The sequence below is a fragment of the Agelaius phoeniceus genome, chromosome 13, assembly GCF_051311805.1.
Source record: "Agelaius phoeniceus isolate bAgePho1 chromosome 13, bAgePho1.hap1, whole genome shotgun sequence".
NCBI lineage: Eukaryota > Metazoa > Chordata > Aves > Passeriformes > Icteridae > Agelaius > Agelaius phoeniceus.
The window spans coordinates 3,904,784-3,929,560 of NC_135277.1; the positions used below are offsets into that span (position 1 = coordinate 3,904,784).

At 39.5% G+C, this 24,777-nt stretch overlaps 2 protein-coding genes across 4 annotated transcripts in view; one reads left to right on the forward strand and one right to left on the reverse strand.

Annotated features, from left to right (window-relative positions):
- Nucleotides 1-5,565, reverse strand: part of PGPEP1L (pyroglutamyl-peptidase I like) — a 34,037-nt gene extending 28,472 nt beyond the window's left edge. The window contains exon 1 of one of the 2 annotated variants that reach the window (XR_013184204.1): nt 5,391-5,565. The gene's annotated coding sequence lies outside the window, so the exon portion shown is untranslated. The remainder of the gene's footprint in view (nt 1-5,390) is intronic. The other variant, XM_054642331.2, reaches the window with a different exon arrangement.
- The window catches only part of LOC129126458 (protein FAM169B-like), a 38,834-nt gene that overhangs the window by 7,462 nt on the left and 6,595 nt on the right, over nt 1-24,777 (forward strand). For both annotated transcript variants that reach the window (XM_054642374.2, XM_077185707.1), the window contains exons 2-7: nt 4,465-4,598; nt 7,299-7,398; nt 13,419-13,504; nt 15,034-15,208; nt 21,778-21,960; nt 24,311-24,439. In XM_054642374.2, coding sequence (XP_054498349.2) covers nt 4,465-4,598; nt 7,299-7,398; nt 13,419-13,504; nt 15,034-15,208; nt 21,778-21,960; nt 24,311-24,439 — 807 coding nt within the window. The remainder of the gene's footprint in view (nt 1-4,464; nt 4,599-7,298; nt 7,399-13,418; nt 13,505-15,033; nt 15,209-21,777; nt 21,961-24,310; nt 24,440-24,777) is intronic.

The window sequence follows — 24,777 nt, forward strand, 5'->3', positions numbered from 1 at the left end:
TAAAGCCAATAAACAAAGCCAGTGCTGCTATTGCAAGCATAGAAATGGCAAAACTGAATTAAAAAATAATGAAACTTGAAATTTAGAAATGTTAAGTTCTTTTTATCTCACTTGTTCCTACACCACTAGAAATCTGACTGAGGTATTTTTCATATTTTTACATGTAAAATTATTCACAAATTTGCCCAAATGTACAAAATCCAGATACAAGTTCTGTGGTGACTGATGGCTCTTCTGTAAACATACAGCTCTTAATGGATGCATGTAGTATCCTTCTCTGTGTTTGTAGAACATGAAAAAGTAGTTGTAGGATAAATGATTAATTCACTTCAGACATAACACTTTTCATGCTTCATCTACGGTGAGGTTGATGTATTTTGCTTTACAATCTGGCTGCATCCTAAATGCCCTTACTCTGAAATGGGCATTTCAACAAGTCTGACTTTCCAGGAAGGACCAGCAATACCTCGGTGCATCTTAATCAAGCCAGTGCTGTGTCTAGTCTGGAAAAAAACTGCATCACCAACTTTGGTGGCTTGAGGGAATAGTATTAATTACCTACAAGTGAATGCAGGAATAGAAGATTCTTAACAATTAAAGCAAATGCCCCCAATCCCTGGAAGTGTCCAAGGCCAGGTTGGACAGGGCTTAGTGGAAGGTGTCCCTGCCCATGACAGGGGGCTGGAATGAGATGATTTTACAGTCACTTTCCACCCAAACCATTCTGTGGTTCTAGGAAATATCTCTTGTTTAGTAAATTGTGTATTGGCTTCATGGTCAAGAATAAAACCAGATACTTCAAAGTATGTGATTAGATGGAAGGATGTCCTTTACCTTTGGACATTCCAACAGTCTGTAGTTTCACTTCTGGAATTTCACATACGACTGCATGCACCATGTGTTTTCTGTTGTGTTGAGAATAAATTCTTCTACCCATGGAAAAATATTTCCTGCTAACTTTAACTGGTAGAATGAAATCTTCCTGAATCTGTAGTGATGGGGTCTGTCTCTAATCCATAAAAATTAATTCTACATTAGGGTAGAATATTGTCTCCCATTTTCTGATTGCATTTATGTACCTGATGAAGAACATGTGTGTGCTGGTGAGATATATCTGGATTCCCACATATTGATCTTTTTGGGTCCTAAGCAAAGTAAAATTTGTCTGACTTTTACCTTTCAAGGAGGATATTTGTCCACTTGATGAAACTCCCATGAAATTCGGTTCTCTCTTCTGGAGGAGACAAAGAGTAGAATAGCAGTGGGAGTAGAAAAAGCTGAGTTTAGGGGTCTGGACTGAAGCAGGGGCCTTGGTTTATTCCTTTTTGGCAGAGTTGTATGACATTTTAGGCTGAGGTTTTAGAGGGTAGAATCTCCTAAAGATGACTGAGTTGTATGGGCAGTGCCTGCTGATATTTATAGCTGGTTTTAGCTGAAGCTTTTCACTTCAAAAAATCAGATTCTTGTGCAAATTGATGACAGATCACCAGAGTGAGAGGAGATGTACTTGCACATCCTCGCTTGAGAATGTGGCCCAGACTGCTCCATGGAAACAAAAGAGAGAAGCAGATGCGCTGCTAGTTTTTGCTTTAAAATCTCTTCTGCACGCCTGAAATGGAAATGTGCTCGTTGGGTTTCTCATTTATTTGCCTCTAGATAATTTTTCCCTGTGGAATTGCAAAGCTTCCATGTCCTTTGCCCTGAAAGCAGGTGCCCTGCACAAGACAAAGGCTGGTACCTGTCTGTCACCCCCTCCCTGTCATTGCTGCTGCACCATCCACCTCCAGGATGCCTTGACCTTGTTGAGCAGCTTTGGCTGTTTAAGTTGTCAGTCCCAACGTCAGGAATCTTTCTGGTGCAGGAGGCCTCTCATTCTAAATTTACTCTCCTGCTTTATGGTCCCTCCTCCCCTTGGGTAACCCTTTGTGCACAGAGCCCCTCACAGGAGCTGCTGGCAAGGCCCTGGCAGGCTGGCTGCCATGTGCTGCTCTTTTGTTGCTGCTAGGTAAGATGAAATTCAAATAAAATCCTGAAATTCCGAGTAGGTCAACAGGCTGTCCTTGGAACGTTGTAATTTTGGTATCCCAAGATGTTGATTGGGCCTCAGACTGAAGTACTCCTGAGAGGCCAGCACTACTTTTATTCTAAAGCAAAGTTATTTTGCATTTGTTTTAGCAACCTTTATAACACCCTGCTAGCCAGCAATAATTATGGCTTTAGTTGAATGCCTAGTAACAATAGTTATGGACAGACTTTGAGGGTTTTTTCTTGTGCCTCTATACAAAAGAAGTGTAAAAGGGACATATACAGCAATGTAAATGTTATTTTGTCACTTTATACTGGGAAAAAATGGGAAACACATTAGTTAACATAAAAAGAAATTCAGGTGACACTTCTGTTCCATATTGTTCCTAAAACAGCCTCAGTCTCTCTCTCCCACCTACAGTTTTCTTCTTCACAAGAAATTTTTTGGTTCCATTTGGATAGGAGCACATGCTCCTAGCTCACTTGGGCCTTTCCAGTGTATTGCACAAGAAAGACAAGTTCACTGGAAATCTAAAAGCATTTTTTAAAGGAAAAGATTACTTCTGCGCAAAGCTGCATCGATGGAAAGTTGATCAGAAGTTTCTTCTAATGCTTCATTATTTAATCTGTGACCTTATTTTGTCCTTTGAGTGGTCCTTGTTGCCTTGGAGTACAAGCACATTATGTAGCAGAAAGTCAATTGCTTTGTTCAGTGAGGAGAGAACTGGGCTGTGCTGTTAGGTTGCATTGGCTGCACTGTGGCAGGAGGGAGCCTTGTAAGCAGCACCTCATGAACTGTATTTATTAGCACGGCAAATATTTTTCTTTGTGCTAAACTCAAGTCTTACATGCTGCTCTTTTGCAAAGGATTAATTTACCAGTAAATTTGCTTTTGTGAATTACCAAAGTTTTGAATAATAATCTTTAATTTCTCTCCTGACATAAGTTCTTCGCTCAATGGTGTTTAAGTTCTGCCTGGGATTTTATAATGTGACTTGACTTGCCAGTGCTGCAATGCTCTTTTCTCTCCCATTTTGTCACGTACAAACATGCTAGAAACCCATCTACAGAGCAGCTTCTCTTCAGCATTCTGAGTACACAGCTCTGCTGCCAAGCCTCAGGATGGAAGCTGGTTGCCTGCAAAGAGCAGGAAAATAGTGTTTAAAGCATTTTAAGCATTTAAAAATTCTTATTCTTTTGCTGAGGAATCAGATACTGATCACTGCTGGAGGGAGAGTGGAGGAACCATGGGTGAATAGTCTGAGCTGGTACTACAAATCCCATGCTCCTGCTTTTATGTGGCAAGGTATCACTTTCAGTATGGTACCTATATGATTCTTAGTTTGTTAATCTTAGTATAGATGGGTCTTGCATTGGTCCTTTTAAGATTTCTTGTCTCAGCCATTTACTATCAGTGCAGTTATTTCACATTTAATTTACCGAGGGAGGTGCCATGTGAGACCAAACTATCATTAAAAAGGGATGGGATTCAGACCTAAGATACCAACAACAGCTCTGGGTAGAAGATTTGGTCCTCACGTGGGCTTACAAGAGTTGCAGGTGCAGCTTGTTGATTGAAAGCCCCTTGAATTGAAGCTATTTTATTCCTGTGATAGAACAGTGGCTGGACACTATTTGGTTTACTAACACATCTCCTGTCATGTTCTTTTTCTTGAGCTGGTGATGAGCCACCAGAAAGTCTGGTTTGTTAGATCAGAAGGAGGTTATTGCTCCTTCAGGAACACCAAGTTGGACTTTGCATTTAGGTTACAGGCATCATATATATATAATTTTTGTTTGCATGCAATTAACAAATACCCTCCAGCATTGAGTCACATGGATTCAAAGTTATGTTGCATAAAAGATGATGTTACTATTTTGGAAAGACTTGTGTAGGTAAATTTTTTACATGATTTCATTGTTGTGAAAATGCCCAACTGATGTTAGTCAAAGAGGAGGAGAAAAAAGTTAATGACAAAGAACAGATCTTAGACTGACCCAAAAAGGGGCAGTTTTCCAAGAAAGAATGGAAGCTTTGGAATTCTTTCCCTGTTATATTTTTGGACAGTGCTAAACTCAGGCTGTGTTTTGAAGAATTTATTTTTTTAAAGCTCTTCCAGCTTTAAAGCAATTTTCTTACACCTAGAGAAATTTGAGAGTGTGCTTGTTGAATTCAAAGGAGACAAATGTGAATTGATGCTGTCATGGTTCTGCTTTGTAAAGTTGCATGTCAAGAGGTAAATAACATACAGAAAATAACATACAGGCAGATTTTTACCAGCCTTACTATTTTAGACTAGGCTTATACAAAAGGCTCTAATGAGATCATTAAGGGCCCAGCCACACCAAGCAGCTGCTGGGGGAAGGGAGGTTTTAAGACTTAGGTTTTTTTATTTAATATAAAAAGTAAAAATATCTTGTGTTTTATTTTAATCCCAGGTCGACTTTACTTGGTTGATACAATAACAGGAGATCCAGAGGTTCTGCAAGCAGATGCTGAAACATACTATGAAAAACTCTTGAAGAAGTCACTGTCCACTCCTGATGTTATTTCCATCCCTGGAAGAGGAGAGGTAGTAGGCTGATATTTCTCATGCTGCAAGTTAGATACTTGCAGATTAGTTTGTTGGTTGTGCTCAGATATGCAAATAGGGGTAAACTGCTATGGCTGGATTGCAGAAAAATTCAGTAAATCCTGCATTATTTCAAATAATTTGCATGCTGTAAATGAGAGATAAGTTTAAACTCCAAGTCTGAGTGTTGAAGAGGGTTTGAAGTATTCTGGTGAACTTTGCATTTTGACCTGCCTCCTGACAGGACTGCATCAAAAGCAAATTTTATAGAGATTTATACCACAGTGCTGCTCTGTATTCTGCCTCTGCTGTGCAGTTTACACAGGCATTGTGATACAGTCTATCTTTTGTTTCCATTCTTTCCAGTACTTATATTGGTAATGTTGAGTGTGGATTTTCCCAAAGGAATTCTGTTCCTAAGACACCTGGGTGGAATAGAGATGACTGAACAGGCCTATTAAATATTTTTACTGCAGTCAACCTATGAAACCTTCAATTCTGGCATTTTGTAGATCATAAATGGTTTGCTGAGGTACCTGTTATTGTGCTATCAAAGCAGAAATTGGATTAGTTAAAATGAATGTTTGGAATACAGTAGCTTTTCTGCAATTTAGGCAAATAATATGCAGTAGTTTCCAGAAAAATGCTGTTCCAGGTGGGATCAGCTTCGGCTTTGAGTTGGGAATGTAACGGGGTTTAAATACTCTTTTAATGCCCTCTAGTGGAGCCTGTGGGCCTAAATACAGAGTGAACATGCAAAGATCCCCCAGTTTAGGGCTTCTGTGTCCTTACCTTCCATGCCTGCTGGTACTTTCAGAGGTTCATTTGCTGTTCCAGTAGGAGGAAGAGGATTTCCAGGCAGTGCTCTGTGTATTTCTGCAAAAGCCACACACACTGAGATCAGTTAAAGGTGGACTTCTCGCTTTTGATTCACAACTGTCTCGATTTTGTGGCTTGTCACCAGCCCTTAAACATGTCACATGACTGATTTGAGTCTCATAGCAACACATTTCTCTTTGCATTCATTTAATTCAGCTCTAATCTAATCTGCAGTCAGCCAGTCAAGGGCATAAGTAATGGTAGTGTTCTTGCTGTATTGTCTTTTTCCTTATAGTCTATAATAAATAGCTCAATGAATGTTGATGTTTTGTAATCTAAAATAATTCAAATGTAATAAGGCAAAACTCCCATTCCCAGTGAACATCCCAACTAACAAACTCTATTGTGGACGCACAACCTGAGGGATGAGAGCTTTGGTGTTTGAATAATGGCTGCATTACCAAACATTTTATTTCCCTTCTGCATCTGAATTAAAGCAGGTTTGAAGTGGCAGGACTGGCAGCAGTGAATAATTATTTAGCAGGAGTTAAGTGGCTGTCAGCCCCTTTGCTGGGGTCACAGAACTTCTTTTTGGTATGGCTTGGTCAAGCATTCAGGACGCAAATAGCAAGGATTACTGCAGGTCAGGATGAGAGCCCCACAGCTTGGCAGCAGCCACACGCAAAGCTGTGCTTGGCTCATGCTGCTCTTGTTAACACCTGTGAAAGTGCACATTACCTTATCAAACAAAATAACAATCATGGCAGTATTGGAAGTAGTCCTGGCCTCTTCATTATGGAAATGCTCCCAGGTGCTGTAATGACATTGATGCTGTTATGTTTGAAGCATGCAAAGAACAACTGAATCCCCAGATTTAGGCAAGCTCATGAATACAGATTTCAAGCAGTTTTCAAGTTGTTTTTTTTTTTTCTCCTGGAGTCCAGTGTTTGCATAGATGCTTCCAGGATTCTGGCACTCATCAACTACTGAGCACTGGTTTCAGCTTAGAGTTGTTATCCAGAATAATCCATATTCATATTTCTTCCATGTACCAAGAAATATTAAATGTAACACGTGACTGATTTGAGTTTCATAGCAAACTGACAAATGGGTGCAATTAGAGAGAGAGGCACACCCACACATACACAATGGACCAGATTTTGGAAAGTACAGTACATACTGTGCTAAGTCATGCACGCTCTTTGCCTCTACCTAAACTTACATGACAGCATTTGCAATATTCATATGGAAATCGTCATTTCTATGCATATAGAGCTGTTTGAGCACAGTAATTTTGTGTTTGTGTCACATCATTTAAAAGTTTAGTCTAAGAGCAGAAGCTTGAGAGCTGCATTTTGATTTTAGCTTTGCTTTCAGCTTAACCACCTTGTGCCAATTATCTACCCTCACTATGCCTGGAAGATAAACTGCCCAGGCACTGCCCTAATGCTTTGATACTCCCTGTACCCTGAGGCTTGATTCATTGTTTGCAAAACACCACAACTACTCAGCTGGAGGATGCTGTAAGAAGTGCAAGTTGTATTTGTTTTCATTTGATGTGTCTGGTCTTTCATAACACCATTTGTCTGCGTGTGACAGTGCTCAAAGCCAGGTTGTGTACTAACCAGGGCAAGTCAGCATTAAGGTCTTCACTAACTTCAGTAGCTTGATTTCTTTTAAATTAACTTTCCTTATGGATGACATTAGAATATTATGTCTATTTCAGTGCCTTGAAGTTGAGGATTGAGAGGGTGTTGTGCTAAGCTTGTACCATGCACGTCAGCAAAACATGTCAATAAAACATGTCATAAGTGCATCTGATACGTGAAGTTCTTGTGAGCTTTGCAGTACAAAGAGCTACAGGGCTTGTTTGTTTTCCAGGTTAAACTTGAAGATTCCTGTGTGTGTTTTGTCCCTCTCTACCGAAATACTCCTACTTGCAAACTGTTGCTGTTAACTGATCCAAAGGATAAAGAGACAGGTTAGAATTGGTCAAAATATTTCAAAATTTGAGTAGTTGTAATTTCTTTACCTTTAAGATGGTCTGTTTGTTTATGTATTTAAGTATTCTGGGTTTTGTTTTGAATATGAAGTGGTTTCAGTTTATCTGTCAAGGATTTGTGTCAGTGGGCTGCTGATTAGATGAAAGAATTGACAATCAGGGCTTTTAAATTCTATGCATAAATTCTCTGCTGATAGCTGAAAAATCTCCTCGGGTAAGTCTGTTATTCTTTCTGACTTTATTCAACAGGATAATATTTTTCTAATTCAGAATGATGTGAAATTTAAACACTTTATGGTTTGGATAGAATCCTGAAATCCTTAAACAATAAAATACAGTTATGAAATTGTATTGCTTCTTACTGATTCATATTCTTTTTTTCCTTTTTGCTTTATGATATTTTTTTCAGTACGAGGTTTAATTGACTTTTATTTCCAGTGCTGGTGTGTGAGGACTGTCTACTGGTGTGTAGATTAGGTGAGGAGTGTTGGTGTTGTTGTGAAGCAATGGGCTGTAGAGTTTTTGGCATATCTGCAACGAGGACATGAACTGCATTGACTCACTGTGTCACTTAAGAAATACAGAACACATGAAACCTCCTTAACTCCCAGCTTCCAAATGTGGCAGCCAACTAACGACATCTGTCATTAAAAGTGTACTCTTTTTTTAAGGATAAGCTATAAATTATACCTGAAATGCATTAATAGCCAGTATTCCTAATAATACAGCAAAGGCAGAGCAGAATCCTCTGTTCAGTTCCAAATGTGGCAGGTAATGATCTTGCACTCCTAGAACAGGTTCTGTTAGTGTAAGTGTTCATTGTTCAGTCCTACCCTGTGACCAGGAAATTTCTTCAGAAGAACAAAAAGCAGATTAAGATCACCTGTGGTTAGAGGTGAACTCTGCAGTTTCCCAGCTCCTTCTGCACAGGATTTCAGTTGGACCTTTGCTAATGAGCTGTGGTTCACAGGACAAGGTAGGAGACCTTTCCAAGTTCCAGCTGTAGTCAAAAGACTTCCTGGTCCCTCTAAAACTATTGATGTGGAATTACTCTTCTGACACTAATTTATATATTCCATTAGTGTTTTTCTGAAGAGAGATACACACTGGTGTGATAAAGGGGAGAAGCATCTACACCAGAGGCCAGACTGGCTCTTGCTGCAGTTGTGCTCATCTCCTGACTCATGTTCAAAGGAACATGGCTGAAAACAGCACTGAGTTAGTTTAGGCGTCACAAGAGGAATTGGGATCTGTAACTACACTGCAGAAACAAAGAGTTATTAAATAGATGCAGGTGAAAGTGCATTTAGCACAGCTCTTCAGTTAAATGATCTCATTTAGTATTAGGAACAAGAAGTATTAATGAGATACAAGCACACAAGGAAAAATGATTTCTCACAGGAACAAGTCAAACAAGTCAAATTGGAGCCTAAATTACATGATAGCTATCTTCATTAAAAGCTTAAATCTAGCAGAATAAACACCTTATAATATTATAAACAACAGCCTGACTGACTGCTCTGACCCCCCCCCCCTTTGCAAAATTTCAGCTCAAGTTACCAGTCCAGAGTCAGAGGAACAGAGAGATCTCTGAGCCTGCTACATGACCTGGCTTCTGATATTTCCTTCCAAAAGTGTGATTTAAAGGATTTTCTGGAAGTTCTTTGTTTCTGGATTTTATATACTATAAACATGTGGGCAGTCTTCCTGCACACATCAAATTTGACCGATGTGATTTTTTTTTTTCCTTCAGATGAGTGTTAATAAATTTTCATTAGTTCTTTAAAGCCTGCTGGGATGTGTGTGCATACCTATACAGATGGGTATATACATTTGAAGTATTTTGTCCTAATTTTTTTCCAACAGCTCAGCAGATTTGGAATTGACTCTTAGGGTGGCAGACTGTGCTAATGGGGAAACTCCACCTGGATTTGCTCGCCTACATGACCTTTTGTTCTGACCGGTGAGCAGCTCAAATTAATTCAGAACCAATTCCTTCAGAGAAAGGCAATACATTTTAACTTAGTCTTTGTTACTTTAAGGACATTTGACTTTAAGGGCAGAAAATGAAAACATTTAACAAGTTACATAATTTTCTTTTCCTGACTTGAGCTTTACACTTTTCTTGTGAAACAAGTTTCATCCAGATGGAAGAGGGAAACAATCTTGCTGTGGTTAATATCTTCTCTTCCTCTACCTGTCCTATACCTCTGCATTTTAGTTTTCTTCCACAGCAGGAGCACTCTTAGAAGTAAATTTCATGGTTCTCCCCAGATACTGTGTTTCAGTTTGATGGTGTTTAATTCTTGAAAATTGGTCTAAAGAGGGGTGGATTCCACCACTGAGATTTATTTCTGATCATCTTGATAAGGTGGGTTGTCCAGAAGTGATGAGTAGCTTGTGGTTTGAAATTATCTGCATATTTCAAAGAGAAAATGAGAATGGCAGCTTTTCTGTAAGACTTGGTCTTGGTTGGAAGCATTTTAAATTTATTTTTGATGGGCTGAGTGTTGTGTTCTGTTAGTATATCTGTACAGATATTTTTATGAGAATGTAAATTGCATTGTAAGGGCTTACAGAGCATAACATGGGTGATTAACATCTTTATAACACTAAATAAACATACCTTATTGTGGCATTTTCTGTATGCTGCATGTAATAATTCACAATAACTGTGAGATGCCTTGGAACATTTATCACAAGACATTTGCAACAAATCACGGAGTGAAGCCTGAACAGTAGAGGAAAATGTTACTGGTAGCAGGAAAGATCTGAGAAACTTGAATGGCTGCCATTCCAGCAGGAATCTGCCTGCCTCCCAAACTTTAATATATTTGTTTTGATAAAATTCCTAGAAAAGAGTGAGAAATGCTCTTATTCCATTTTAAAGACAGGGAACTGTGGGACCCAGCTAGTTCAGGGTATGTCAGTGCTGCAGAATGCAATTCAGAGTAGGATTTCTGACCTTGCTCCAGTATCAGAGTATTTCCACAGTGGAAGTCTTACAAAAGTGACCTCTTTAAGTGTATCAGCAATCTGAAAGAGTGACGGGATTAAGGTAGAGATGACTTTACAGAAAGTGCCACTACTTTATCTTAGATATTTATTAACTCTAATTACATCTGTCATATGTAACATCACCTTTATTTAGTTTGTAACTGAGGGATGTCTTTCAGCAATTCAGATAAGGCAGGGGAAAAAGAGGAGCCAAGCTGGATGTTGCTTTATTTTTTCTTCTTTGCTCCGTGTGTAGAATCCTGATGTGCACATTTCATTTAAATAGTTGCACACCAGTGTGGGAACATTTGGCCAGCATAGCCTAGGAAGTAAAAATATAATCCAGGCCTGAGTTGGGAAGAGATCCATGTTTGCCCAGCAAAAGTAGACATTTCATAATCACAATTGCATTATGCTTGGTGCCTAATTCAGTTCAGTCCTGGATTTCAAACACCCTGTGCTGTGGAATCCTGTGCTCCACTGCCTGTCAGCTTCTTGCAACACTCTGTGTTTGTCTGAGTGCAGGTGATGAAAGTACTGAGGTTTAGCAAGCTGGTGCTTACAGGGCAAGCCACCCACCTGAGCATGTGTAAACCCCATTAATTGTGACCTGAAATGCATTTCACCTGGTCTTGCAACTGCACAGTCAAGCACATCAGGTTTTGCAGTTGCAAGGTCACTGCAGCCACACACATCCTGATTCACAGGGTGCAGGTGATGTGTGTTGGCAGTAACTCCATCTCCTGTGATCAGGTGAACTTAACTGAATGTTTTGGAAAGAATAACAAGACTGGGAAGGGAGAGAGAGGGAACATGTGGTCTCACAAATCATGTTTGCATTTGAAGTAGTGTTCCTCAAAGTTGATTATAAAATGAAAATGAGAGTATGGGGAAGCATGGATGGATTTAACTGCAGACCAGATGTTGACTTGAAAAATGATAACAAAAAGCAAAGTACATATGTTTGTGTGAAATCTGGAGAAATGTTTTTCTTCAAGGAAGGCATCCATATAGATAAGGTTGCTCAAGTAATGTGATGTGACAGTTGCTATGTCAACTAGTGTTCCCTTCCACACATTTAAATTATTGAATAGCACAGTAAATGTTCTATAAAAGCAACTCCTTCCAATGCATCTTCCTGTTTTCCTCAAAGCTTTTAAAAACTTTTCTGACCTTTACTATGTGTCTTGTATGTCTGAACTGCGAGCCAAACCTCTTTGCAGCTCTTATTAAAGTCAGCATTTGGCCCAATATGTCCCCTTTGTGTGACTCAGCTCCCTTTGTAGCTGCATGTTTCATGGATGTGTAATGGAGCAGTGGCTGCTGCATTTGAAAGCAGAGGGAAGGGTTTGAGGGAACAGATTGAATCCATCACAGAAAGAATATGAAAATCCCATGCAAGTAAGTGCATAATATTTAATGAATTGAGTCTGCTGCTGCAAACAGGCATCTGCCCTTGCGTGCAATACTTCTTCCTTGTTAACCCAGCACACAAAGTGTAATGCTTTTTGGCACATGCTTTAATAATTTATTGGAAATATAAGTTAGCTAAGCTGAATCTCCAGCCTTAAAACCAGCAGGGAGTGATAGAGGCTGAAGCAAAAGGGGAAATTAACCTGTGTGCATCAGTGACAATCATGTAACCTGAGGCTAAAACAGGTAAATGATGGATCTTGTCCTTAAAGTAATTTCATTTCCTTGTGTGTGAATTTGTTTCTAACTCACAGATGGTTTTGAACTTTCTTATATTTGTCCCTAGCTGGGTAGGTTAGAGCCAGTTTTTGGAGCACTCTTTTAGGACTCAAGACATGTGAACTCTCTGCTGCTCTTTGCAGCATTCTTCCTGTATTCTATTCTATCTTTCTATATAAAAATGGACATGGTAGGTGCCCTATTTGGAGATACTAAAGATACTGGTGTTCTTGAGCAATCCTGAAATCATGGCCATGTACTTTAGGTGAATGTCACCAGTGTGCAGATACTAAGAGTTCTTTTGGCTGAAATATTTGCTGTTTGATGTGTTTGTGGTCACAAATGATCAGATTTCTGTGTTTATTCCAAAACCTCATCTAAACCCTTGAAATTTATTCTCTATCCTTTGAAATGACCCCATGTCAAAATTTTTCTTTCTGAACAAGGCTTGGAAGTAATTTCAGTGTCATTGTTGCTGCTTCAAGTCTCTTCCTTGTAAATCTATTGGCAGGCAATGAATTCTGTAGATGAACATGTAGGAGTAGGGTTTAAATACTTGTTCCTGCAAATGTGAAAAATTGAGGAAGGATGGGAAGAAGTGGGGTGCAAGTTTTACATCACACCTACATGAGGACTTGACTTACGTGGGTTGCTGATACACTTTGCCCTGAAGCAAAAGTGTATCTCATTATGTGTGTCTATGTCTGTCTTTTGTTGATAGGAACCTCTCAGTGTGCATTTGAACCTCAGAAAATATCTGTCCATGCAGAGATTTAGGAGTCTGTACTCTAAAGCTACCCATAGATAGAAATTCAATCACAGAGAGAACCGAAAAGCTGTTTGATAAAGCTGATATGAGAATTTTCATGTTTGACTTGCATGAGTGCAAATATGTGCACTCAAATATATGCAAATATGTGTGTGTGGGCAGGGGAAAGTTTGAAAGAAACTTGAAAACTGTAACCTTTATCCAGGTAGCTCCACTGTCCCAAATGCCACTCAAACCTACTCTGCTACTGAACTTAGTATTAAGCAGGAAGTGCTTTATCCATATGGAACACAGGCTGTCACACCAAAATCACATCAATTCCTGAGAAAAATTACCTTCACTTGATGCCTCGTGCAGTACTGAAAATTGGATATCAAGGGATGTGGAGGTGAAATTGAAATACTGTTGTTGTTCTTCTGTCTCACAGCAGAACAGTCTGGAGTCAGCTGGAGGGAGAAGTAGGTCTGAGGCTGCCTGTGGAAAAATTGAGAACCTACTCTGTATTTTTGGGTAATGTGCTTCCCTGTTTTTGTTTCTGTAGTTTTGGCAGTTTATTTGAGCCAGCGTTGGTGGCCTGTGGAAGATGTTGTGAAGACAGCTGATCCTGCTAGAGATGGGCTCATTTTGGTGAGGATGCTATTTTGAACAGTTGCCTTTACCCTGAAGCTTCCCAGCCAGAGCAATTATATGGAATTGTCTTTGGTCTCCAGCAGCTCCTGCTCTGAACCTGTGGGATCTGGGCTCTGTGGCTCACCAAGTGCTTCACGTCTCCAGGACACAGCGACATGCACATTAGCCCTCCCTAAACAATTCCGTGCATGCAGTTTATGATTCATCTGTGGGATTTATTTTCCTTTGGTTTTTAGTTTACCCTCACTGCCTACTAAAGGAATAATCATAAACTGAATCACTACATTAGCAATAATTTCTCACATTAACTGTCTGGTGGGAGGTGTTACTACCCTTTGGAACAATGTCTTATCTAGCTAGTTATGATTTCTTTCCCTTGGATAATGTTTATATTGTATTCATTTTATGAAATGGTTGCTATTTAGTCATTTCTATATCCATAAGTCTTTTTCCAAATAAATTATCTTGGTAAGATAGAACTACTTTTTCATAATTTGAAGGATTTGGGTAGCCTGGAGTCTGTTTGCAACCAAAAAGTCAGATGCCTGCTGCATATCAGCTTTGTGTTGCCATGAAGTTATTAAGTCAGTTTTGTTTCCTACCCACCTCTCAGTATCTTTGGTCCTTAACGATTCCATTCCTTTATCATCTTTTCCTGTCACACATAGTGTTTAATTATATACAGAAATAAGTGGGCTTTTTATGGGTAACTGAACTGGAGGGATTTTGAGATACCAATCCTTGCAAGATAGAACTTGGAGCAAGGACACAGACCTTCAGGCTTTCAAGCATCTCTGTATCAACAGAGAATGAAAGTAATGTCTGAAAATAGAAATCTTACCCCCTCTAGCTCATTGCTAAAAGGTAAATTGCCATTACGCATGGAAACTCTCATTTCTTTTTCAGCATTCGTGTGAAGCTTGTTGGCAGCAGTTTTTACCTTGAGGATCAATATAATCTTGTTCCTTTATATTCCTTCATCTCCCTGTCCTGTCATTTGTCTCCTAAGAATTCAGCACAGAATAATTGTTCATGTTACACCTAGATTATAGCTGGTTGGGACAGACCATTCTCTGTTTTGTACAGTGTCTAACTCAGTAAGGTGCTGGCCCACGAAATTCTTCGATGCTGTAGCAACACAGGTAATAGGGGAGAAGTTACCAGGCCCACAGTGTGAATCCAGTCTTCCTTTCACTTTGGAGTAGGATTAGATTGCCTTGATCCTGGTTCCAAATCTGTGACTGCAATCAACATACTTCGGCTTCTTTAGAATTCCTCTCTGTGACAAAGCTTTATAAATAGTTACTAAATTATTCTATGCCCGCTGGATAGAGAGTGAAACACTAGGAAAAACTATTTTTGTTATTGTAGCTGAACCAACTCAGGAGGTATTTTCCCCAAATTAAGTGTATGTGTTTCCTGACCTCCTCCTTCCCAGCCTCTTTTGATTTTAAAACCTTTTATGAGACGCAAGATACTATTCTCTGCCTCATTTTTCTTTGGTCTGTTTTTGTTTTTTCTCTTAGGTCCAGACATTTGGAGAGAGGATTGTCCTCTTTGTTCTGAACTGCATTATTTTTGGAATGCTGGAAGGGAGTTCAGCTAATGATGCATTCTTTCTACCTCACTCTGCCACCGAGCGTGCCAAGATACTCTGGAGAAACGGCGAGGCTGCTGCCTTTTACTCGGTCAAGATGAAAGGTAAGGTCATTTTAGAGACAGATTTCCACTGGTTCCTAATAGCTAGAAATGTAATCCTTTTGTTTATCTTTCAGTATAAATAATCCTGGCTCTCATTTACATTTTTATATGAAATCTCCCTCAGAATTAATCTGGGGAGCAAACCTTCCCAGAATTTGGAAGCCATCCTTGTTATTTTCATTTAAACAGGATAGTTCCAAACCCCATTCTGATCTGAGGTACTGGCTTACTCCAATAAAATGTGCTTAATGCAGCCAAGTAGGAGGTTGTACATCTAGGAACAAAGAATGTAGGGCCTATCCACAGGATGGAGAACTGCATCCTGTAAAGAATAATACCTGAAAAAGGAGTGCAGTTCCCAGTGGATAAACATAATAGGAGTTGGAGGTGGCAAGAAGAGAAAGGATCCTTGCATGTGTGAGGAGCAGTGGCTGGGTTGTGTAGAGGAAAGTGTGTGCACTAGATCAGTCCTGGAATGCTTTGTGCAGTTGTGGTACTCCCAGTTTAAAGGATGATGATTAATTGATTTCATAATTAATTGATTAAGTGGCATAGAAAAGAAAATGTGTTTTAATTCTTTAGGGATACTTTATTAACTTTAGTAAAGGTCTTATTAAACACAGAGTCTGTATTAATGCAAATAATTGCTGTTAACCAGTCTGGAGTGGAAGAGGCTTAATTGGATTAACTCCAGTTATGCAGTTGAGCCTGTGCCCCCATGTGGGAGTTGGTTACCAGCCTGTGCTCAAGATTCATGGGAATCACCTTGATACCAGAAGTTTAAACACAGAGAAGGTGGGATCTTTGGAAGTAAAATATTGTCCAAGTCAGGACTCAGTAGCCATCCATCCAAAATGGGAGAAAAAAACCCAGCTTGAGAGATGGGTTGTTTTGGATTCCAGAGGGCACTCTGAAGGTGCCTTCTCTGCTGCAATCCCAAAGGCCAACAACAGGAGATGTTCTGCTCCTTGGGATGGAAAAATCCTGATACACACGGAGGTGTAGCTTGTACAGCACCGTGCTGGTGCTGCTGCACCATCAGTGAGGAATCAGGACTCAGCCTCTGATCTGTGTCTCTGATTATGCTGATGAACTGGTTGTAATGCCAAACACAAGTGCATTTTCCTTTAAGTCCATAAATATTCCTGAGCAAAGCTTTTGGAAAGAAACACTTGTAGGGGCTGTAATGATTCATGCTCCAGTGAAATGAATGTGCACAGTAGTCTGTTATGGGTGGAGTATTAGCCAAGTTGAAACTGTTTCTGAGTAAGTTGAGAGTCACAGTTTGGTTTTAAACCAGGTCCACATAAAATACAAATCCTTCAAGTCCAGCTTTGTCAGCATCTGCCTTTTCTTGCCAGTGTTTTTTTTCTCTGGGCAGCTATATTTGTTAGTTTTTGGCCTGTGTCACAAATTACTGCAGTGTTTTGCCAAAGCCTTTTCGGGAAGCTTGAAGCTGATTGTTTTTGCTGCTTTTTGCTATTTGATGTACGCATTTAGAAAATAATTCCTCTTTCTGAAGTTCTGTGATTTCAATTTCATACCAGCCATGCTGTGGCTGATTCTATTCTCTCTACTTTTTAGAACAGCCCTGGATTTATTAGCCCCAAAACAGACTAAGATAAATATCTTCACTCAGAAGCTGTATTTCACAAGACTGTTTTACATATTTTCATAATTAATTTTTTAAAATCATAATATAAGTTCTTTTTATTTTTGCTGTCCTGGTCAGAACATTTAGTAGAGGCAGCTTAACTACAGGACTTTATATTGTGTTGGACCTCTGTCCTAGGAAAAAATTATTTTCCTTTGTGCCCACCCTGTGATTCTGATTCCCTCTATTTCCGTGCTCTGCAATTACCTGACCATTCTTTCCAGTTTGATTTTCTTCACTGGATAATTGAGATTCTCATATTGATGTTGTATTCAACTGTATTTCTCATCTGTGAATTTTCATTATCTACAGCATGACAAAAAACATGCTTCAGTGGAGGCAAATAAGCCAGAAAAGGTCTGTGGAGCATGGCTCTTTCAAACATAAGTCTTCTGGGTGAATCACAGAAGTGGTGACCAAGGAACAGTGAGTCTGTTCTATCTTTGCTACAGATTTAATGTGTTGTTATGCAAACTAAATTTTCAATGGACTTCAGTGATTCCAATTAACTATCTTGGCAATACTGTAATGTCATTTCCATTTGCCAGTTCCTAGGTGGCCTGTACAAAGTGAACTCGGTAATTTTGGTTCAGTTCCATGCTTCCATCCATCTTATGACCATCCTTAACTGGATCTCTTTTAATAGTCCAGCTAAGGAGGCACAGATGGTCTTGAGCACCCGCCTTGCTCAGAGTTGCAGTAACTACTGCAAGTCAAGGTTTTGAGACAATTTGGCCACTTCTGGCACTGGCCACCCTGCACCTGTTGTATAGATAAACAGAAGTCTCATTCTTCAAGGCTGTCACTTTTCGTGAGCATTAGACACCTTTATTAAAGCAAAATTTATTCATGACTGCACAGATCATCAACTTGGCCTCTCTGGAATGTGCCTATTCCTGTCCAATGACAGGCATGCAGCATTTACCACTGGGTATACTAAAGATTGATGAGATGTACTAAGCCACTAATGAGGCTGATAAGACACTTTGTCACGTGCCAAGATAAATGCCTCCAATTTTATCTATGTCAGCGGCTTCCGTATCAGACAGCTGAGCAGTTAGACCTCACTAAATGGAGCTACTTAAAGGTACAATAGGAAATAGTTCCCTCTTCCTGTACCTTCCTCTGCAGGCAGCAACCTGAAAATGAAATATGAAAATGAAATATTTTCCAGAAAGCCTTCACCTAGATACTTGGGGTTTGGGATCTGTTTTATGTTGTTTAAAGTATTTATTTCATGCTCTGTGTGAGAACCTCAGAAAGAATGTGTTCTGTTAAGTGATGTAGGATTAATTGCCACGGTTACTGACACTTGTTTCTTGTGCAGTGAGACCATGTAATTCCCTGAAAGTTTTTCCTTTCTTATTTACTGAGGACTAGTAATTACTGAAAATGGACTTTACCACCTTCACATAAATGCCAGGAGAATGTAGAAGATTCATGATGCAAATAAATCAACAAGAAAGTTGGAGGATGCAGTGAGCCAGGAGTGTCTTAGTGCTTTTAAGAACAAACCAGAACAAAATCCCTTTTTTATGGACCTTTTTTCCCCCCCTACTGTTATGTATTACTGTCTCTGTAACACACATGAGCTGCCCAGCTGCAGACCAAGCTGTCTGCGGTATGAAAAACAAAAGAGTCAGATTGTCAAAGCTTGTCCCTTCCCTCCTGACAAATCTTAGTAGTAAAAGTCTGGAGTGATGTGAGTCAAACCAGCCTTAACCAAACAGAGTCCTCTGAGAAGGCTGTAAAACATGCAGGTGTATCAGGAGTAAGTGCATCGTTGGCTTCTTATTCTTTCTTTAGAAATGCTCCACAAGTCACAGTTTGGGAACACCTGACTGCAAAAACTCTTAAGCAGACATGGATTAGGCAAAAAAGCATCCCTGGCCCTACCTCTGCTTTTTTCCTACACCAGAGCCTTAGAGATGGTCCTTGGAAGTGGCTTCCTGAGCTCAAATTCATTTCACACCTTTCTTCATACAAGCCTTTGGAAATGCCTTTTGATATTGGTGGCCTAGGTGCTATCCTGTAGAAAGAGCTCCTTAAAAAGATAACAGGATTTTATTTTTTCATCAGTTACATCAATTTCTTTCAGAAAAAAAAAAATCGGCGTTGAATTTAACCTGACAGACAATTAGCTGAAATCTTGTTGAATAATTGCTTTTGTCTCCCTCTGTTTGCTAGCAATAATATTTTTAATGTGCATTTCTGAGGCGGATTGAAGGTTCTGGCTGTAATGAAAATGAAATGGCTACATACCAGTCCAGACATGAATTCATTTAATTTTATTGAAGCCAAAACCTTTGTTCGCCTTCTCACATACAAACTCACACAATGGGTTGACCTTGGGTTCTGCTCTGCAGAAATACTCCCCACCCTTTACACAAGTGCTCAGGCCTGTCCAAACATGTGTGTGCCAAGCCAAGTTGTTCAGCAGGGAAATAGTCAGTGTGCACAACCTTGTTTTGTTTGGGTCTGTTGGATGTGGGGACCGGATTGTTTTTTTTTTCTGGTTTGTGGCTCTTTGGGAATGCTAATGGCTGTCTGCTTTCCTGCCCTTGTAATATCTGTTTGCCATTTTGCTGGCTCCTAAGTTGGTCATTTGGCACTCGTGACCTAACCAAGCAGATCAAAGGCTTTCAAAGGGCAAGCTGCATGAATGCTTCCCTCTCCATCACCAATGCCCTTATTTTCCCTGTCTCCTCCTTCACCTCAAAACTTTGTGTGTTCCAAACAAACCTTTCAACCAAATGCGTGAGAGCCCAGTGGCCACCTCCGGGCCACCATTAGCTTACGGTAACCTTGTGCTATTTGATGGGAAACAGGGACAAAGTGGCCTTTGTTCCAAAGGTTGGTTTGTTTGTTTATTTTATTTCAAATGCCTGTGGGCTGTGACTCTCCTAGTGTGTTTCCCAGGGACAAGGTGAAGAATGGCTTCATGGTTTCTTTATTTACAATGCCTTTAGACATGACAAGTTTTTGTCATCTTCTCAACACAAAATTAGGAGCTCAGACATAAATCACTCAGCTCCTGGGATTGCTGCACAGCACTCTCATCAGGATTTATAGGAGACAGACTATATGAGATAATAATATACTTAAAAGAACACTTGCAACATGCAGAGATTCTTAAAGACTTAATGAGAAAAATTTTGTTCCTTAGAACGTATGGTGCAATTCTGCTGGAATTTGACATCTCTGTTGGGTTGGCAGCTAACAATGGGACCGGGGATATACTCAATTTTTTGGCTCATGACAAAAAGAGTAACTAACCATCATGTGTTACAAATATTGAAAGGTTATAAACACCACCACAGCCCATTCTCTTCCAACAATGTGCTGAAACATGTGTTTGAAGTTAAGCATGCACTTTGGTTAAGCAGGAGTGAACCAAGCTTAATCAAGACGTGAATGGATGGTTATGTAGCTACATACTCCTGTTGTATGGCTCAGTCTGTGAGATGTGGATTCTTGCTAAATGGTGAGCTTGACAAAGCAGGGTCTAGAATTAAAAATAGTCATGTATGCTGTGCTGAATTGGCATCCTAGAAAAGAGAGTAGTAAAAGTCAGGCCTGTCCAGTATTGGTGAAAGGTGCTGGACACCAACCAAAGGAGCAGAAATAGACCCAGTTTAAGACAGTTGTGGGAATGTGAAAAAAACAAAGGATCTGTTAAATAGAAGTCTTTTATTGGAATTTAGGAACATGCATTCAACAGGACATTGATAAAACTGTGAAATAGGTCTTAGTGAAGGGATGAAAGCTTCATGTCTCAAAACACTGAAAACTTGACTGAGTCAGGTCCACTAGGAAGTAGTAAGAAAGATGTAGAAAGAAGTATGAAAATGTAACAATTTTCTGTTACAAAGGCCTGGATATCCATTTGTATTTAACCTGCCACGTGCTCAAAAGCAGCATAAAATCTTCATAAATATTTTCTAGAAATTAAAATAAATCTGTGAGGTTTTTCAATGGGGATGTATGGAAAAAACATCTATCTGTATGTAGATGGTTGGGGAACTGATGTTGGTTATTCATTTCAGAACTGAGTGCTTATGCAGTAAAGTAGTTGGAAGTTCTATTTTTAGGGTATTCTGCATGCAGCAATAGGACCCTAGGTTGGTTAGGGTGAACATCAAAATTTTGGAGGCTGAATGTCTGTTCTTAATCAATTCTCTCTTGACTCCAGTTTGAGTTTGTGATTTTTGATTGCAAAATAAATCCCTTGATTCTGTGTTTTGGGGTTATTTGGACAATTTTCACTGAGAACTAGTTTTAATAGCTTGGAGGCTTATGCTTGAGTCCGTATTTTGTCCACATGTAAAGCATTATGTCATGACCCCATGATTTCAGTTAACTGACTTAACGTGTTTGTTAGCAAGGACTGTCCTTGAGTGAAACCCCTGGTTTAACACTGATGGTGGTAGTTCAAGTGATGGAATAGAAGCACCTACATGTGTGATAAATTATCACTCAGTAGAAATGGAGTGACTTATAAAGGAGCTCTTACAGTGCTTTCTTAAAATGCACCACTCAGTTGTTTTTTTAGAAGAGTATACTAACATTACATTCAGAATATTAATATCTCTGGTTTTAGACCATTTAAATCTTTGCAGTGAGCTTTCCTATATACATTGCCTGTGTACCAAGATAATGTGATGATGAAGAATCAGTCTAGAAAAGACTCTGGTGAGACCTGTCAGCCACGTTAGGCAGGTCCTCTCCATTTCATGGAAAAATCATCCTCCTGGAAAGTGTTTTACTGTCTGTGCAAGTACATTCCAGCTGGGATCATCCTCACAGCCTGTGGAAAGGTACCAGGGCAGTGTGTGTGGCTGAAATCACACAGCAGTTAGTGCACCAATACCAGTTTTGTTTGTAAATGGATGTGTTTTTCCCTGTCTGTTTTCAGGGAGCCTGTGTGGTGGTACAACCAGTCAGTGTTACCTGCTGCCAGTTTTGGATACTATATTTGTCCAGAGAAAGTACAGAAGAGGTGGCCTAGGGATGAAAATGTTGCATGATTTCTGTCAGTCTTTCCTGGCTGAGGATGCCTTGGGGATCAGCTGCCCTATTTCTGCTGCCATGTATCAAGGTAAATCCTTTGATGTGGACACGTTAGGTAAGGGTCATGTATAATGTATAATTTTCAATATGGTCTTGGGAAGATTGTCCTCACTGTGTAAGAGTTCAGTGCCCTTGTCTGAACTGAACTGTTGTTTGCCTGCAAATGGTTCCTTTTCTGGAGCCATCTGGAATTTCCTGTGGAAAGGTAGGCCAATATTTATGTAAGACAACAAGAAGCACAAAACTCATGGTGCCTGTTTGACAGTTTGTGTTCCTAGAACTGCTTGCTCTCTCTCAGAACTGTGTCATTGCCCTAGACAGGGACTTACACATTTTATTTGACACCACAGGGAAAAGACTCATAAGATCTTGTCAAGCCCACACTGTGCACATAATGCTCTGGTAGATCTTGCATTTTTAAGAAATTACATTTAATAAGCCAAATACCCAGGCTCTACTCAGTCATACAGTTACATCAGTACTTGTTTTGTATCAACTGTCTTTGAACATTTGTCACTTCTAAAAAATCACAAAGTAGTCATATATCTTCTCTGTCGTCAGGTCAAAACTCTGGTTTTGCTAGTAAAATTCACAGAAAAAAATCCGTGCTCATGTTATTTATAAAAGTGTCTTCTTTAGAAAAGTACTTTTTTCTGAGATTGCTCTCTATGTGGTGCAGTCTTCACCATCATTTTTGGGGAGATATTTTGATTGACTTACAGCTTTCCAGTTGTTTTCTAATAAGTGTCAACAAAATTTTGGCCCCATCTGTTCTTTCTCTTGGTTATTATGTGCCCTTGAATGTATTCAAAAGCACGTGAGCAGGTACTGCTACTGATTTCAGGAGGGAATAGTATTGACAGCATTCCTTCTCTTTTCCCAATAATATCCATTTTTCCTTTGTCAGACCTCGGGGCTTTAGAAAGCCTGGAGAAAAAAGCTGCATTTCTTATGTGTTAACACTAGCAATATATTGGAAGACTGCTTTTGTCTCAATTAAGTTTAGAGCTAATAGTGAATAAATTTGACTTGCATCATGTTTTAATTAGGTTTACTTTTATAAAAATACCAAATACTGTTAGTTAAATTTTGAGCGTACTGAAGTCACTGTCTGTTTTTAATTTCCTTGGAACCACATTTTCATGCTTTGACAAATGAATGCAACATTTAAATCTCTGCACTGAAATCTCTGAAGCTGTGGACAGTTTATTTAACATGGAAATGGTATTTAAGCTGCTGTAGAGGCCTAGAAGGAAGGAAAAAAGCTGTGTAATAGATACCTGGATTCTAGTATATATGTTAGTTTTAGTAGCTTTTATTGGAATGATTAATTTAATCTGGATATCCTTGGATAAAATTAATGTCTGCGATCTGCTCATTAGTGTAAGGCAAATGTTTACATACCAGAATTAGGGTTTTTGTTTCGACATCCCATTGTTAAACTCAACTGAATGTTGAAGATAAATGACCCATTCTGTAGTATGATGAACTACAATGGACAGAGAATGACAGTAATTTCGTTGTTTACAGATCACTATCTTAGAGCAGTTGATGCAACTGATAAGATGGTGGTTAAGGGAAGTTGAAAAATGCCCTTTAAATGTTTTGAACTGTTTGTTCTACAGTGTGGGCCTCCTCTTGACGCTGCACACATCCTAAGGATACTACTAAATAGAACATACTTCAGTTTGATAACATAAGCAGACCTAAATTTTTGGATGGTCAGTGTGTACTGACAGTGGTAGGAATCTATGGCAATAAGGTTTTTAAAGGTAATTGTACATCTGTCACATGTATCCTGTAATTTTTCTGTTGGTTCTTCCCATTTCTTCTTTTTCCACATCCAAAGAAATAAATGAACCTAACAGTGGGGCGTAGGGTAGGTGTAGTGAAAAGGAGGGTGACTTTGGCCCAAAACCAAACTGAAGCAGAGCTTTTCTTTATAAACAGAAATTGAAGTAGCATTCTGAATGGCCAAAGCTGGAAGATAGAGGAGCCCCTTTCCTTTCAGAGTAGTGAGGGTAAAAAACCCCACACTGCTGTGAAACCCACTGATTGTCTGGACATTGTTCTGTGCTGCAGTGCCAGTAGAAGGTGCTTAGCAAATAATTTCAAGTCTTTTATTTCTGCACTCACAAGGAAATAATCTAGATTGAAGCAGATGGCAGGATGCACTCATGAGTGTTGAGGCCATTTCACATAGACTTTACCTAAAAGGCCCAGCTAAAACAAAGAGGAAGAAGACGAGAAGGGAGAAGAAAGATTTCTAAAGGAACTAATGAAAGTAGGTCTGAGAGAATTTCTGGGATAGAACATGCTCCCTCTTCCAATGTACTTTTCACTCATTCATACTTTTACCCCTTGGTTTCTCCTTTCAGTATGCCAGAAATTCCTGCAGGCTCATCCTGAGGAGCAGAAGCGGCTGTGGGAAGTGGAAGCACCAGGAGATTGGAGCCAGCGACTGAATATCTGGTTAAAAATTCAGATGGAGTCATCCCCTTCAGGAAGTGAGTTAAAACAAGCAGTGTGAACTTGTATGTGTTATAGTTCTATAAAGATAAGAAATGTAACCAAGGGTTAGGTAGTGATCATGGAGAGGTGATGTCTCTGTTGTTTGCACATGGAAGAACTACTGAGTGTGCAGGCCAGTTTCCTCATCTTTTCACAGTAAACAGGACAATTCTTAGAAATTATGAGGTAATGAAATGGAACCACAGAGCATCTGAGAGATCCTGAACAAAGCACAGCCTTGGCATAAAGTGGCTGGAACTCCTGTTGCAGTGCACTTAGAGCAGGGTAGAAGTTAGCCCAAAAAATCCCTGTTGCACAACACATTGTCTGGGTT